This window comes from Ictalurus punctatus, chromosome 4, assembly GCF_001660625.3.
Source record: "Ictalurus punctatus breed USDA103 chromosome 4, Coco_2.0, whole genome shotgun sequence".
In the NCBI taxonomy this organism is placed as follows: Eukaryota; Metazoa; Chordata; class Actinopteri; order Siluriformes; family Ictaluridae; genus Ictalurus; species Ictalurus punctatus.
Window position 1 is genome coordinate 2,945,689 of NC_071284.1, and position 17,567 is coordinate 2,963,255.

The 17,567-nt window shown below is 38.5% G+C and overlaps 2 protein-coding genes across 2 annotated transcripts; both read left to right on the forward strand.

Annotated features, from left to right (window-relative positions):
* The first annotated feature begins 1,268 nt into the window (after positions 1–1,268).
* Positions 1,269–5,175, forward strand: LOC124626663 (dynein regulatory complex subunit 4). The gene is given in 10 exon segments (XM_047152539.2): positions 1,269–1,421; positions 1,660–1,797; positions 2,368–2,565; positions 2,654–2,860; positions 3,431–3,485; positions 3,587–3,792; positions 4,067–4,234; positions 4,553–4,639; positions 4,788–4,888; positions 4,890–5,175. Coding segments are annotated over 10 exon segments (1,278 nt in total). The 5' UTR covers positions 1,269–1,418; the 3' UTR covers positions 5,005–5,175.
* Positions 5,176–9,218: 4,043 nt separating this feature from the next.
* Positions 9,219–13,215, forward strand: LOC108264576 (dynein regulatory complex subunit 4). The gene is made up of 9 exons (XM_017466220.3): positions 9,219–9,394; positions 9,633–9,728; positions 10,341–10,538; positions 10,650–10,856; positions 11,706–11,760; positions 11,862–12,067; positions 12,342–12,509; positions 12,814–12,900; positions 12,987–13,215. Exons 1-9 carry the CDS (start codon positions 9,392–9,394, stop codon positions 13,113–13,115), a joined length of 1,149 nt encoding a protein of 382 aa, XP_017321709.1. The 5' UTR covers positions 9,219–9,391; the 3' UTR covers positions 13,116–13,215.
* Positions 13,216–17,567: the final 4,352 nt, after the last annotated feature.

Here is a 17,567-nt window from a genome sequence, read left to right on the forward strand (position 1 = left end):
CAGAATACAGATAGATTTAGAGATCAAGAAGAAGACAAACACACTGAAAAAAAGCAGCCAGGCAGAAATCCTGATACAGAATTAGCATGCAGATTCAGATCAAGAGCTTCATTTAATGTTCACATCAAACATCAGAATGGGGGAAAATGTGATCTCTGTGACTTTAACCATGGCGTTGTTGTTGGTGTCAGATTGGCTAGTTTAAGTATTTCAGAAATTGCTGGTGTGTGGGGATTTTCACACATAAAAGCATCTAGAGTTTACACCGAACGGTGCGCAAAACAATTAAACAAAACATCCAGTTAGGGAAACACCTTGTTTCCCTCGCTGATGCTTGTAAAAGCATCTCAGAATGCATGGTATGTCAAACTTTGAGATAGATATTTTCTACATATGACCACATGAACAGAACAGAACCCCATCAAACATGAGCAAGCGGGCCCACCGTAGGTACTGTTGATGTGGGTTTACTGTGGGACAGTGTGGGCAGGGCAAACCCATACTTATCCCACATGGACCCCATGTGATTTAGCCCACGCAGGGCCCACAGCAGTTTTGCTCTTTGGGGCCCCTATATGGGCTTTCTGCGGGCAAAAAAATCCCACACGGGCCCCCACGATGATTAGCCCATTCAAAGCCTACAGCAGTTTTGCCTTTTTGGGCCTCATGAGGGTTTTCTGTGGGCAGCCCACTGAAAAACCCCACAGAACTATCACAGCAATCTGAGTGAGAGCAAACAATGTATTTCCAATCTTAAACTGGCCAGTTTCATCATGAATGAATGACTCAACACAGTGAAAAGTCAGAATCATTCAAACAAACAAACAAACAAACACATATTTTTTGGGAACATCATTTATCTCATTTTTTTTTATTATTCAATTCAGTTTTATTTGTATAGCACTTTTTTTTTTAATTGACATTTCTTTACATAACTGTTTAACCATTAAAAATACCATTAAGTACAGTTTAGCTCCCCCACATTCACTAATATTTATATAAGTAGTAAAATAAAATAGCGAAAAACCGCGAGTTACAGTCTAATTAACCGGAATAGCATTTGCAATAAAAATATTTGCACATAAACATGCCACCTTGCAAAATGGCGGATAGCAACAGCGCCATCTACTGCAACCTCACCCGTCACGTAACGGCTTGATTTCTCTTCTCGCGAGATTTGAACACGATGTGTTCTTGTAATTACGTGCAGTGACGTCATAGGTCAGAATCAGAATTAGAATCATCTCTATTACGACGTGCATCACAGTTTGAGAGAGAGAGAGAGAGAGAGAGAGAGAGAGAGAGAGAGAGAGAGAGAGAGAGAGAGATCAATGGTTTATGTTTACAAGCAATTAATTTGTCTTGGTGTACTGGTGGTAATAATAAGTTATAAGTTATTAGCTAATTAAAGCAATATCATGGTAAGTATAAATATTATATTTTGAACAAATGAAATATTTGATCAATTTAAAGGGTTAAATATTTTTCATAGTTAACAGGGTAGATTTCAATAATCAATACAGCTTACTTACAGTTACAAACCACTAGGTAGTTAAATAACATTAGAGCCTAGTCTAGTCTTTTGTTGTTAAATGTGTGTTTAAGGTTTAAATATGGAATTAAGGCTAAATAAACTAATAACTTTTATTACTGTTTCAGCCTCCGAAAAAGAAAGGAACAGGGAAGTCTGCGGAGGAAAAGAGCAGTACTGTAGACCAAGTACCATCTACAGCGAAGGGAAAGCGCAGTACTGTAGCCCGAAAATCATCTACTGCGGAGGAGATGTCAAAAGAGCAGGTAAAGAGCTAGCTAAATCACTTAAATATAAATGTATAAATATAGTAACCCATAATCATTGAGCACGGACTGAGGCGTGATGAGCTGCAAAAGTTTTTGAATCTTGAAAAAAAAAACCTACCTAATGCACCTTTAACTGACATCAACAACAAGACCTTTAGTGTGTTAGGTCTATAGTGTATGCTATCTATGGAATAAACTACTTGGGGAGGTGCTGTTATGGGAAATAATCAACAATGGTGTGGTGTGATGAAGCAGCGTTACTGTTACCACTTTGAAGTTGATTAGTTTCCTATAACAGCACATCCCGAAGTGTTTTATTCCTCATGTTCTACAGCGGTTTGCTGTAGAATTCACGTAAGATACATTATTTTTTATACATTATAATTACATTTAATGTTGTGGAACGTCAGTGAAACAAGCACTTACGATATAGCAGCTATAAACGCTTGTTAATTTTTGCACTGCACTGTAGATTCGCATTAACTAAGAATTATTGTTTGTAACTGATTTGCTTTGTAACACTCCATTGTGTGCTGTAATTCACCACTAATGTTGATTCTCCATCAGCTGGAAAAGCAAATTATCCAGATGCGTGAGGAGCTGGATCGGGAGCAAAAAGAGCGCAACTACGTCCAGCAGGAGAGAGATAAGATACATGACTTTTGGGAGATCAGTAAAAGCCATCTAGAGGAGAAGAAAGCAGAAATAAGGAACAGGGATAAAGAACTGGAAGAATCTTCAGAGAAACATCAGGAAGAGATCAGGGTATGAGTAATAATGATCATGTTCTTCAGTGATTCAGAAAATGTCTAAAATGAAGTGTCTAAAAGGATGCATCTTATGTTTTTTACAGAAGTACAAGGCGAAGGTTAAACACTTGCTGTTTGAACATCAAAATAGCATCACGGAGTGTAAGCACGAGGGAGTGGTTGCCACTAAACTCCTGGAGAAAGAGCGGGCAGACCTGGAGAGCGAGCTGCAGAGAGATATACGCAGGCTGAAGGTAGATTTGAAAGAACAGGAGCACCCGTACAAGAAATCCATCAAGAGCCTAAAACTGGTGAGTGCCTGTTAGTCTGTTTATCATTAACCTTACATCACAGGTCTCAAACTCAAGTGTTTTCCCATCACACAGTTCTGAAACTCAGTGGATAAAATCAGGGATTATCTGTTGCATGTGATGTGATAACGTACCCAAGAAACCATCCAGAAATGCCTCAGTGCTGGCCTTTAGTGTGATTCAGTGATTGGCTACTAATCCCAAAATGGATCCCAAAATGACTAATCCCAAAATGGATCCCCTACAAATAATGTTGAAAAAAGAAAAGTCGATTATATTTTGAATAAATGAAACATTTGATCAATTTAAAGTGTTAAATGTTTATTTATTCCTAAATAAGTGTGCTTTTTAAACAAAATCTCTCTAAGGCCTAAATAATAATTTATTCTAAAAGCCTGAAACCAGAAATATAGGAAAACTTTTCGATCAGCTGATACAGCAGAGAAGCATAGAGCTTCGATTCTGTTCTTTCTTTCAGTGAGTTAGTAAATATAATGCAGACGTCTGTACTGGACCTTCAGATTATTCATCAATACTGTCATGTTAATAGACACTCATTTGTTTCCACAGAGCAATGAAAAGGAGATCACCAAGCTCAGAAGTGAATTTGAGGAAAAATTACGAGGTACTGTGTTAACAGCGTCTGTCTTTGACTCTCCATGAAATGAAATGTACCTGTACCTGGAGTATTGTACCACATCCTAACGTGCTGATGTTTATCTACAGTAATCAAGGCTACGTATGAGACGAAGCTGGAAAAACATCGAGAGGAGCAAGACCTGAGGCGCAAGACTGAAATCCATGAGATCGAGCAAAGGCTGAACGTCCACATTAACACGTTGATAAAGAACCACGATAAAGCCTTCGGTGATCTAAAGAACTATTATAAGGATCTCACTCAGGAGCGCGTGAGCCAAATCGGCTCGCTTAAGGTACGTTGAGTAGAGTTATCATCTCCTGCTTTACCTCAAATTTATTCTTATAATCTATACAGAATTGCTTAAGTCATCAGTACATCCATCCTTAAAACATTAATTATCTATCCGTCCGTCCATCTCTTTTGCTTGGGTAAAATTCTTACTCAGTAATCATTCCAATGAGTCAGTCATAACTCCTCACCTATTTGGATCTCTGATTGATCTCAGCTTTATTCTGATCCCTGTGTGTCATTAAAGCTCTTCGTTCTCCCTTTGACTGTAATTACAGGAGGAAGTGGCTGAAAAGAACACGAAGGGGAAGATGTTGGAGGAGGAGATGCCCAAGGTGCTGCAGCAGAACAAACGTCTGACGGAGCTACTGCAGAAAGCCACGCAGGAAGTGTCAGTGCTGCAGATACAGCACGAAGACTATAAGAAGGACAAAAGCATACTGGCGGTATGTGTCTCTTTTAATCTCGGTCTGCACTGAAGTTGCGTCATCACTTTCACTGTTTAATTATCGTTCCATTATTACATACTACATACATTTGGTTAGCTTGTATTATGTAAGGAATAACACCCTCTGAGGTGTGCTGTTATAGGAAAATAATGAACGACAAGGTGATGTACTGAAGTGGAGTTACACTTACTGATTATTTTCCAATAACAGCATGTCCTGAAGTGTTCTATTCCTCTCATGTGTTTGAGAGGGTTACTGTGTGTGTGAGTACTAAACACACCACAATTTCTAACTGATCCCTTTTTCCTCCATCAGGCAACAAAAGCACGTCTCAAAGTGACAAATAACAAGCTGAAGGACCTGAAAATGGAGCAGGAACATCTGGAGCAGAGATTCAGTAAGGTGAGCTAGAGAGAGAGGGAGGGAGGGAGGGAGGGAGGGGGAGGGAGCGAGAGAGAGAGAGAGAGAGAGAGAGAGAGAGAGAGATCCATAAGTTATTCAAGGAATAAAGTTACTCAGAATCCCCTGTCTCTCATTTCATGGTCGTCAGATGCAGCAGGATCATGATGAACTGTACAAGAAGTTCGACAAGGCCATCCTGGAGGTGCAGCAGAAGAGCGGCTTTAAAAACCTTCTTCAGGAGAGGAAACTGGTCATTCAAACAAACACCGGAGAATAAAGAGGGACCGCTTAACAAGGTCCTTCCTGCCTCCAATTTAGAGCCCAGTGCCTTTCCGTATTATAAATTCTTTATTTTAATATTTTGAGATACTGGATTTGTGATTTCCATGAGTTATAAGCTCATATATTTTTTTTAATTTTTATTTTTTTCAAAAAAGCAAGCATGTCATTGAATGTTATCTTATTTGTATGTGTGCGACTTCCCTGTTCATTTCTTCTTCGGAGGCTGAAACAGTAATAAAAGTTCTTAGTTCTTAGTTCAGCCTTAACTCCATATTTAAACCTTAAACATACATTTAACAACAAAAGACTAGACTAGGCTCTAATGTTATTTAGCTAACTAGTGGTTTGTAACATATCCCAGATAGCAAGGTGACATTGATTCAGTGTTGAAATTCCATCAGAATCATCATCACATTGGTTGAGGTTGAATATTCAGTGCTAAATAATATTGAATCAATGTTGAGAATTCATTGCTTTTCAGTGATGAAAAGACAAACAGTGAATCAATGTTGATTTTTGGTCAGCTTCATTTCCCCACTGGTGGGGTTTAGAATTAATTTCAATCCATCCGTCCCCTCATTCACCACAGCACAAATCACCTGATTGAATTTCGGTGAAATTTAGTGAGCATATTGATGTTCCTCAGAGGATGAATCTTGTTAATTTTGTGACCTTGTGACCTCTAGCACCACCAACAGACAAATTTCTGGCTTCTCTATGTCAAAATCTGCTGGCCGGATCACCATCAAATATGTGTTTACACACACACACACACACACACACACACACATACTGTACATACATACATACATATTACATGTTTACAACAGATTCAACTGTATGATCATTTTGGGGATGTAGTTTCTGGTGTCTCATACAGTGGAATCAACAGCTTTCTAAATTAGTTTCAATAAAAAAAAAACTGACTGCATTAGTTTTACCATAGTGTTAAAATAACTGCCAACTGAGTGTGTGGATTAACAAACAACACCAGCTATCAGCTAGAACTCAGTGTGAGGAACCAGCTGGACATTATTATTAATAGTGACTAAAGTCTCCGCTGAATGTCACAGGTAGTCCTTAATTCCTGAGGCCATCCAGTTATATAGTTCATCTCTCTGCTGAATTTAATTTTTTTCTTAAATTTGATCCAAAATTCATTTTTTTAAAAATTTGAGCAACTTTTACTGTATTCTCTGTGGGTATTATTATTGTTTATAAATTAGTGGGGGACCCACAAAAAAACAATGCAATTATTCTCGTTGCTTCTACACCTTTTAGCAGAGCACTTGTGTAATTGACTTTTTTTTTTTTTTGTTATTTGTTATGTCTATTTCCTTTAAAAGATGAATAAGAATTACATCTCAGCCCTCTTTTCATATTAACGACATGTCTAAAACACTGTCTTCCAAGGAGGTAGTCACTGGATTAAATCAGACACTTCACAAAGGAGATAAACATCCACCTGGTAGGTGTACACACTACAATCAGTACAGCATGTGCAGTTGGAATGTAGGGGCTATGAGGAGGAGACAAAGGACATGATGGCAGAATTAAAGAAATCTGATTTAAATATTACTGTTTTACTTTATTAGTTAATTAATGATCTAAAGATTACAGAGTTAATAGGGAGAATTTAGAATTTTATTTTATTTTGTCCCTACCTGTTGAAGGCTCCACACTCCAGTCCGGTGGGTGGCGGTAATGCACCTTCAAGCTGGTTGTCAACCGCCAATCAAACCAAAAGAAGTGGTTCAGATGAATTCCCGCTCAATTTACTCAGTGAGAAAATAAATCGAGCTGGACGTCATCAGAACCACTTGAGGGTTCTGTGCGGGCAGCGACAGATGGGTTTTTAGAGGAAAATACAAAACCGACAGAAAGATTAGTATCTTTTTCTAGCTGTCTAGTTAATTAGCATACTTAGCTCATGACTGATAAAGGAGGTTTTCATTGTTGAAGTTAGCATTAGCTTGCTATTTACTGTGGTTTGTTGATGCGAAATTATATTTTAGAGGATTTTGAAGGCATTTGTAGCTATATATATATAGGGGCGTTGTGCAAAACAGAGAATAAACCTTTTTAAATGATTAATTCAGGGGGAACTTGAATTAGCATTTAGTATAGTGACAACTGTCTCTTAGCTAGCTAGAGCAATTTTTTTGAGCAGGAAAATAGCTTTGGTTTTCTTGTGACTATTCCTGGGTTTTAAAAGCTGAATAACTTGTGAAAAACCCTGTCAGATTTGGGTTCGAGTGCTGGGATTATATTTTTCATGTATTCATGTAGATGTGAAAAAAAAAAAACGTTAGATAAATAATTCTAGGACTGTATCATCCATGCGATTTTCCTTCGTTTTTCGTACAAGGCTGGTTTAGTCGTGAAATAGGTCTTGTGTTCTAGGTACTAGGGCTGGGTAAAAGAAAAAAAATATATCGATTCTCCGATTTTAATCTATCTTCAATTTAACGGAACGATATCGATTTGTAATGCGCGCTTTACTTGAGAGGATTTGAGTATTATCTGTAGTTCGCCTCTCGTCCTGAAGATGTCGCCATCTGTCATGTTTTGAAATTTGGAAACGGGTGTATTTCTTAAACATGTTTCAGGCTGTTAATGAATTTCACTGTTGCACATTTACAAATCAGTTTTGTTTGTTGTTTTGTTTTTTTGTTTTTTACAGTAATGTGCAGACTTGTGCTTACCTTGTGTGTATTGTATGCACATATTTATGTAGGTTTTATTAGGTTATGTAGGCACATACGTTCAGTAGGTTTTGATAAAGCATTGATTTTGATATATGAACATGGGTAAAGTTCTAGCAACTTGAGGGACCTAACTTATATCGCATACTGTGACGATACGTATTAATCAGTGTGTGTGTAGTATGAATACAATCACGGACATACTAAATCCGCCATGTTGGCATTGTCATGTGACCTTCGATGTCATCATAAATGCACGTCTTAAACAAGTTAATAATATTTGGGGGTATTGTTAAAGTCCTGTTTAAAATTAATTATTTTTTTGCTGAGATCGTCCGCACCATTGATTGACTCGCGCAGTGTGCATCGGTTGCATACTTCAAAATCTCACCGGAAGTAGTACGCCGTCCGGGTATTTCTCACCAACTGTTTCTCACGTACTACCCCTCTGGCGTACTGATTTTCGCATACTATATAGTAGGCAAGTATGCAGTGGGAAAGTAACTGTTGCACGGTGTAGATGCGTTTTGGACTTGTAGATTTTATTCCGATTGTATTCTACAACTTCGAACAGGTCACTCGCACCGGTGCGACTATATTATATATTTCCAGTCACACAAAGTACCTTTCAGTCGCAAATGCTACTGAAATGGTCGCACTGTAGAGCCCTGGCTTTGTATTTTACAAATGAGAGATTCTGACTTATATCAATTAAAAAAAAAAAAAAAACACTATCAGTGGACCTACTCCTGAAACCCTTACAGACAGGCATTGGAAAAGGTTTTTTCCAAGCCAAGGAAAATTAAATGTTCCAGCAAGCAATGCCAACATTGCAAATAAAGCACATTGAAATTATTAATAAGTACAAGAAATTAATGACACTCGAAACGCGCAAACTTCTGCGTGTTGTCTCAGTCAGCTCAGTTACATCCGGTTCCGGAACATTCTGAAAACGTGACGGTACTTATTTTTCTGCAGTAGCGACTGTACCGTTGGTAGTGAAGCTAGCGAGGTTGCAATTCTTCCAGAACTGAAGGGGGCAGCAAATACGCGTTCGTGTATTAGTCGGTCCACAAGTGGTAAGGAAGAAAAAGAAGAAGTAGCACGCCTACAAGCACACGGGGAAAACTACAAAGATGGTGAGAAGTTTAGCTCCGCCCCGAATCATTGAGAGAAAAGGTGGTAAAGAGTTAAATATGGAAATACTTCGCATTCCTGGCAGATGACAAACATATAATTGATGCTCGTTCATTTCAAACAAAGCGAGGAAACACCTGAAAGACCGGCCCTATATTATGTTTGTTTGAGGCAGCTGTATTGTAGCCGTGAAACCAGCTAACGTTATGCTCCATGTAATGTTAGCCAGTTATTTGTTAAAGATGCTAACGCATTGCAATGTTATAAACTACCTCCTAATGCACCACCATGCATCACCATTCAGCCCGTGTCCTGTCAGCAACATGTAGCCTAATGTCACTAATAATCATTGAACTGTTAATGCTTTTAATAAATCTTTTTGGCTTGCCTCCATGTCCGTGAATTTAAACTAATGCTTGCATTCAGAGTATAAGGGCTGTGTGTGCGCGCGTGCGCAGTGACGTCACAGGTCAGAATCTGAATTAGAATCACTTCTATTATGACGCGCATCACCCTTGTGTGTGTGTATAGAGAGAGCGACCAGTGGTTTACATTTGCAAGCAATTAATTTGTCTTGGTGTACTGGTGATTAATAATAATAAGGTTATTAGCTAATTACAGCAAGATCATGGTAAGTATAAATATTATATTTTGAACAAATGAAATATTTGATCAATTTAAAGGGTTAAATGTTTTTCATAGTTAACAGGGTAGATTTCAATAATCAATACAGCTTACTTATAGTTACAAACCACTAGGTAGTTAAATAACATTAGAGCCTAGTCTAGTCTTTTGTTGTTAAATGTGTGTTTAAGGTTTAAATATGGAGTTAAGGCTAAATAAACTAATAACTTGTATTACTGTTTCAGCCTCCGAAAAAGAAAGGAACAGGGAAGTCTGCGGAGGAAAAGAGCAGTACTGTAGCCCAAGTACCATCTACAGAGGATGAAATGTTGAAGAAGCAGGTAAAGTTTAAGAAATGTGCAAATTGTCTTATCCTAGCTAAATCACTTAAATATAAATGTATAAATATAGTAACACACAATCATTGAGCACGGACTGAGGCGTGATGAGCTTAATATACATACGAGTGCAAAGGTTTTTGAATCTTGGAAAGAAAAAAAAACCTACCTAATGCACCTTTAACTTACATCAACAAGACTTTTAGTGTGTTAGGTCTATAGTGTATGCTATCTATGGAATAAACTACTTGGGGAGGTGCTGTTATGGGAAATAATCAACAATGGTGTGGTGTGATGAAGCAGCGTTACTGTTACCACTTTGAAGTTGATTAGTTTCCTATAACAGCACATCCCGAAGTGTTTTATTCCTCATGTTCTACAGCGGTTTGCAGTAGAATTCATGTAGGATACATTATTTTTTATACATTATAATTACATTTAATGTTGTGGAACGTCAGTGAAACAAGCACTTACGATATAGCAGCTATAAACGCTTGTTTATTTTTGCACTGCACTGTAGATTCGCATTAACTAAGAATGATTGTTTGTAACTGATTTGCTTTGTAACACTCCATTGTGTGCTGTAATTCACCACTAATGTTGATTCTCCATCAGCTGGAAAAACAAATTATCCAGATGCGTGAGGAGCTGGATCGGGAGCAAAAAGAGCGCAATTACTTCCAGCTGGAAAGAGATAAGGTACAATGCTTTTGGGAGCTCACCAAAAGCCAGATAGAGGAGAAGAAAGCAGAAATAAGGAACAGGGATAAAGGACTGGAAGAATCTGAGGAGAAACATCAGGAAGAGATCAGGGTATGAGTAATAATGATCAGTGTTCTTCAGTGATTCAGAAAATGTCTAAAATGAAGTGTCTAAAAGGATGCATCTTATGTTCTGATGTTTTTTTTTGTTTTTTTTTTACAGAAGTACGAGGAGAAGATTAAAGACTTGCTGTTTGAACATCAAAATAGCATCGCAGAGTGTAAGCACGAGGGAGTGGTTGCCACCAAACTCCTGGAGAAAGAGTGGGCAGACCTGGAGAGTGAGCTGCAGAAAGACATGCACAGCCTGAAAGTGGATTTGAAAGAACAGGAGCTCTCGTACGAGAAATCCATCAAGAGCCTAAAACTGGTGAGTGCTTGTTAGTCTGTTTATCATTAACCTTAGATCACAGGTCTCAAACTCAAGTGTTTTCCCATCACACAGTTCTGAAACTCAGTGGATAAAATCAGGGATTATCTGTTGCATGTGATGTGATAACGTACCCAAAAACCATCCAGAAATGCCTCAGTGCTGGCCTTTAGTGTGATTCAGTGATTGGCTACTAATCCCAAAATGGATCCCCTAGTGTAAAGACCTACAAATAATGTTGAAAAAAGAAAAGTCGATGGAGTGCAAAGACAGAAGAGATGGGAAACTTAAGACATGTTTGTTCAGAGATAATCCCATGCGAGTTCTTCTTAAATGCTTTCCTTAATAAATATGATCACCTAGGGTTAGGGTTCGGGTTTTTTAAAATTAAATAGACTTAGATTTATGGCAGACCTGATCCAGCTCCTCCTACCTGGGTGAAGTCGTACCTGATCCAGCTCCTTGTACCGGTACACCTTGCTGCAGAACCAAAAGTCCAGGGGGTGGAGTCTGCCTTGTTACAGAACCTCCTACCTAGGCAGAATTTGAGTTTGAGCCTCCTGCCTTAGATTATGTGGTTTATGTCAGACTTCAGTCACGTAATGTTATGTCACCATGCACTAAGCAGTGTGTCCATGGGTCCTTAAAAAGCCCTAATGTTTTTTGCAATTACATTTTACAAATTAAAGTTGACCATAAGGATTAAAATTGTCTCAATATCTTAAGCATAGAGCTTCGATTCTGTTCTTTCTTTCAGTGAGTTAGTAAATATAATGCAGATCTCTGTACTGGACCTTCAGATTATTCATCAATACTGTCATGTTAATAGACACTCATTTGTTTTCACAGAGCAATGAAAAGGAGATCACCAAGCTCAGAAGTGAATTTGAGGAAAAATTACGAGGTACTGTATTAACAGTGTCTGTCTTTGACTCTCCATGAAATGAAATGTACCTGTACCTGGAGTATTGTACCACATCCTAACGTGCTGATGTTTATCTACAGTAATCAAGGCAACGTATGAGAAGAAGCTGGAAAAACATCGAGAGGAGCAAGACCTGAGGCGCAAGACTGAAATCCATGAGATCGAGCAAAGGCTGAACGTCCACATTAACACGCTGATAAAGAACCACGATAAAGCCTTCGGTGATCTACAGAACTTTTATAATGATCTCACTCAGGAGCGCGTGAGCCAAATCGGCTTGCTTGAGGTACGTTGAGTAGAGTTATCATCTCCTGCTTTACCTCAAATTTATTCTTATAATCTATACAGAATTGCTTAAGTCATCAGTACATCCATCCTTAAAACATTAATTATCTATCCGTCCGTCCATCTCTTTTGCTTGGGTAAAATTGTTACTTAGTAATCATTCCAATGAGTCAGTCATAACTCCTCACCTATTTGGATCTCTGATTGATCTCAGCTTTATTCTGATCCCTGCGTGTCATTAAAGCTCTTCGTTCTCCCTTTGACTGTAATTACAGGAGGAAGTGGCTGAAAAGAACACGAAGGGGAAGATGTTGGAGAAGGAGATGCCCAATGTGCTACAGCAGAACAACCATCTGACGGAGCTACTGCAGAAAGCCACGCAGGAAGTGTCAATGCTACAGAAACAGCACGAAGACCATCAGAAGGACAAAAGCTTACTGGTGGTATGTGTCTCTTTTAATCTCGGTCTGCACTGAAGTTGCATCATCACTTTCACTGTTTAATTATTATTACATACTACATTAGCATTACATACATACTTAGCTTGTATTATGTAAGGAATAACACCCTCTGAGGTGTGCTGTTATAGGAAAATAATGAACAACAAGGTGGTGTACTGAAATGGAGTTACAGTTACTGATTATTTTCCAGTAACAGCATGTCCTGAAGTGTTCTATTCCGCTCATGTGTGTGTCAGTACTAAACACACCACAATTTCTAACTGATCCCGTTTTATTCCTACATCAGGGAACGAAAGCACGTCTCAAAGTGACAAATAACAAGCTGAAGGACCTGAAAATGGAGCATGAACTTCTGGAGCAGAGATTCAGTAAGGTGAGAGAGAGAGAACGAGAGATCCAAAAGTTATTTAAGGAATAAAGTTACTCAAAATCCCCTGTCTCTCATTTCATGGTCGACAGGTGCAGCAGGATCATGATGAACTGTTCAAGAAGTTCGACAAGGCCATCCTGGAGGTGCAGCAGAAGAGCGGCATTAAGAACCTGCTTCAAGAGAAGAAACTGGTCGCTCAAACAGAGACCGGAGAATAACGAGGGACCGCTTAACAAGGTCCTTCCTGCCTCCAATTTAGAGCCCAGGGCCTTCGGAAAGTATACATTTCCGTATTATAAATTCTTTATTTTAATATTTTGAGATACTGCATTTGTGATTTCCATGAGCTGCCGGCCATAATTATCAAGATTAAAACAAAAAAAGGTTCACAGTATTTCACTTTGTGTGTAATGAACCTAGAAAATATTAAAGTTCCACTTTTTTAATTAGATTACGGAGGGAAAAAATAACTTTTCCACCATATTCTAATTTTTTTTAGATTAAAAAAGGCATAAATAATAAGAACTAATATATACAGTATCTCACAAAAGTGAGTACACCCCTCACATTTTTGTAAATATTTGATTATATCTTTTCATGTGACAACACTGAAGAAATGACACTTTGCTACAATGTAAAGTAGTGAGTGTACAGCTTGTGTAACAGTGTAAATTTGCTGTCCCCTCAAAATAACTCAACACACACCCATTGATGTCTAAACCGCTGGCAACAACAGGGAGTACACCCCTAAGTGAAAATGTCCAAATTGGGCCCAATTAGCCATTTTCCCTCCCCGGTGTCATGTGACTTGTTAGTGTTACAAAGTGTCAGGTGTGAATGGGGAGCAGGTGTGTTAAATTTGGTGTCATCACTCTCACACTCCCTCATACTGGTCACTGGAAGTTCAACATGGCACCTCATGGTAGAGAACTCTCTGAGGATCTGAAAAAAAGAATTGTTGCTCTACATAAAGATGGCCTAGGCTATAAGAAGATTGCCAAGACCCTGACACTGAGATGCAGCACGGTGGCCAAGACCATACAGCGGTTTAACAGGACAGGTTCCATTCAGAACAGGCCTCACCATGGTCGACCAAAGAAGTTGAGTGCACGTGCTCAACGTCATATCCAGAGGTTGTGTTTGGGAAATAGACGTACGAGTGCTGCCAGCATTGCTGCAGAGGTTGAAGGGGTGAGGGGTCAGCCTGTCAGTGCTCAGACCATACGCCGCACACTACATCAAATTGGTCTGCATGGCTGTCGTCCCAGAAGGAAGCCTCTTCTACAGATGATGCACAAGAAAGCCCGCAAACAGTTTGCTGAAGACAAGCAGACTAAGGACATGGATTACTGGAACCATGTCCTGTGGTCTGATGAGACCAAGATAAACTTATTTGGTTCAGATGGTGTCAAGCGTGTGTCTCGGCAACCAGGTGAGGAGTACAAAGACAAGTGTGTCTTGCCTACAGTGAAGCATGGTGGTGGGAGTGTCATGGTCTGGGGCTGCATGAGTGCTGCCGGCACTGGGGAGCTACAGTTCATTGAGGGAACCATGAATGCCAACATGTACTGTGACATACTGAAGCAGAGCATGATCAGTATGCAGTATTCCAGCATGATAACGACCCCAAACACATCTCCAAGACGACCACTGCCTTGCTAAAGAAGCTGAGGGTGAAGGTGATGGACTGGCCAAGCATGTCTCCAGACCTAAACATTATTGAGCATCTGTGGGGCATCCTCAAACGGAAGCTGGAGGAGCACAAAGTCTCTAACATCCACCAGCTCCGTGATGTCGTCATGGTGGAGTGGAAGAGGACTCCAGTGGAACCTGTGAAGCTCTGGTGAACTCCATGGCCAAGAGGGTTAAGGCAGTGCTGGAAAATAATGGTGGCCACACAAAATATTGACACTTTGGGCCCAATTTGGAGATTTTCACTTAGGGATGTACTCACTTTTGTTGCCAGCGGTTTAGACATTAATGGCTGTGTGTTGAGTTATTTTGAGGGGGCAGCAAATTTACACTGTTACAGAAGCTGTACACTCACTACTTTAGATTGTAGCAAAGTGTCATTTCTTCAGTGTTGTCACATGAAAAGATATAATCAAATATTTACAAAAATGTGAATGGTGTACTCACTTTTGTGAGATACTGTGTATATATATCATTCTAATTTCGCCATCTGGGGATTAATAAAGTATTATCTTGTCTTATCATATATATATATATATATATATATATATATATATATATATATATATATATATATATATATATATATATATATATATATAATTATTATTTTAATTAAAAATATATTTTCAAAAAAGCAAGCATGTCATTGAATGTTATCTTATTTGTATGTGTGCGACTTCCCTGTTCATTTCTTCTTCGGAGGCTGAAACAGTAATAAAAGTTCTTAGTTCTTAGTTTAGCCTTAACTCCATATTTAAACCTTAAACATACATTTAACAACAAATGACTAGACTCTAATGTTATTTAGCTAACTGGTGGTTTGTAACATATCCCAGATAGCAAGGTGACATTGATTCAGTGTTGAAATTCCATCAGAATCATCATCACATTGGTTGAGGTTGAATATTCAGTGCTAAATAATATTGAATCAATGTTGAGAATTCATTGCTTTTCAGTGTTGAAAAGACAAACAGTGAATCGATGTTGATTTTTTCGGTGAAATTTAGTGAGCATATAGATGTTCCTCAGAGGATGAATCTTGTTAATTTTGTGACCTCATGACCCTTCCCTCTAGCACCACCAACAGACAAATTTCTGGCTTCTGTACTTACTACTTACATTCAAGATGTAAGCTGTGGCATTCACATGATGCTCGGCTGGTATTAAGTGCCCCAGTGGGCTACGAAAACATTCCCCATGCCATCACACCGGTTGGGTTCATGGATTCATTCTGGTTGATATCTTTGCAGCAGAACATCCTCTAAAGTCACTGCAGTACTGAAGTACTTAAGTGCAATGTTTCAACATAATAATATAAAGCTGAAATTATTTATGGATTCATGGTATTTGTAGATCATTTTACTTTGTCTCGGTATCAGTTGACCGGGCATGTGAATAAGACTAGTGGACTATTTAAGCCATCATTTCTTCTCTTGGTTTTACTCTTGGTAATTACAGTAACTGAAGCAGGATCAGCATGGGGGAAGTTTCATTAAAGCAGTTCTGGTATTTTAGACATCAAATATGTTTGTACTAAAGTTTCCGCTTCAGAAAACAGATACTTTTATAACTGTTATGGATGTATGCAATATATTGGTGTGTATTAATTAATGTCATCCATTAGCTTATTGTTACACAGTACAGTATTTAGTTTCGTGTTTGGCGCCACCTGCTGGACAATATGGACACATTTAATAATCTAACGTCCAAATTTCACTTATTTCTTCAGGTTTCTCTGTATTAATTGTTAAAGAACTGTCTTGTATGCAAAAATAGTATAGGAGGGTTTTTTGATGACATTTTAAGATGTTTCAGATATTTTCTTTTTTTTCGGTTAAAATCGGATGAAATGTTTCATCTTAACAAAACTATTGCAATTGCAGGTAACTCGTCTCAAGACAAAAAAGATTTATGTGCACCAAGTTTAGGGGGAACGGTGGCTTACTGGTTAGCACATTTGCCTCGCACCTTCAGGGGTTTCCTCTGGGTACTCCGGTTTCCTCCCCCAGTCCAAAGACATGTTATAGACTGACTGGCATCTCTAAATTGTGAGTGTGTGATAGTGTGCCGTGTGTAGGATAAGTGATATGGGAAATGGCTGGATGGATGGAACCAAGTTTGGGTAAACACCGTGAATAGTTTCTGAATTCAAGTAAAACATTTATAATAAAAAAAACTGCCTTCTATAAATAAAGAAAAATGGCAGACAGATAGAAAGAACACATCAGCACTGTGTTAGAAAATTCCAGGCTTTCTCATGGCTTCAGGGTCAAACTATCAATGCGTGCATAATATTTTAGGAATAGCTGCAGCACTCCAAAAATGACAATGTAGTGTCACTCTTAATTGGTACAATGGCATCATTTATTAACCTAGATTTTTTTTTTTTTTTTAATAAAAAAAAAAAAAGCATGAACACAATGTAGGACACAGCACAAAAAAACCCAGTCACAACAACCTGCTCCTGAAAAGCATCCGCATTCATTTCAGTGTTTCAGCAGAATCTGAAAAAAGGTCTATAAACAATAATAATAATAATAATAAAAAAAAGTATACAGTTGAGTGCAAAAGTTTGTATCCCTCTTAAATTGGACAGAGAAAAAAAAAAAAAAAAAGGAATCTATTTTACAATTTATCTACAAAACCAGAAAACCCGTTACAACATACAACTTAAACATTACACCCAGCTCAAAAGTTTGCATCCCCAGGACAGCTTATGTGGTTTTGCATGTCCTTATATTTGGAGTAAATCAAATTGAGTATCTGGATACTGAGTGCAATTTATATACACTAATACACACACACACACACACACACACACACACACACACATTATATTATATATATTTCCCCCCAAGAATGACATTCATTCCATCACCTTCAAATTCGTGGTGGATCTCGGGCCGGGAACGCCGGGTGCGATGCGGGAATACATCCTGGATGGGACACCAGCTCATTGTACAGCATCATGCAAC

Coding starts and splice junctions, on each gene's coding strand:
- LOC108264576 (XM_017466220.3), top strand. Junction 11,761..11,861: donor ATTTGAGGAAAAATTACGAG/GTACTGTATTAA, acceptor GTTTATCTACAG/TAATCAAGGCAACGTATGAG. Junction 12,068..12,341: donor GCCAAATCGGCTTGCTTGAG/GTACGTTGAGTA, acceptor CTGTAATTACAG/GAGGAAGTGGCTGAAAAGAA.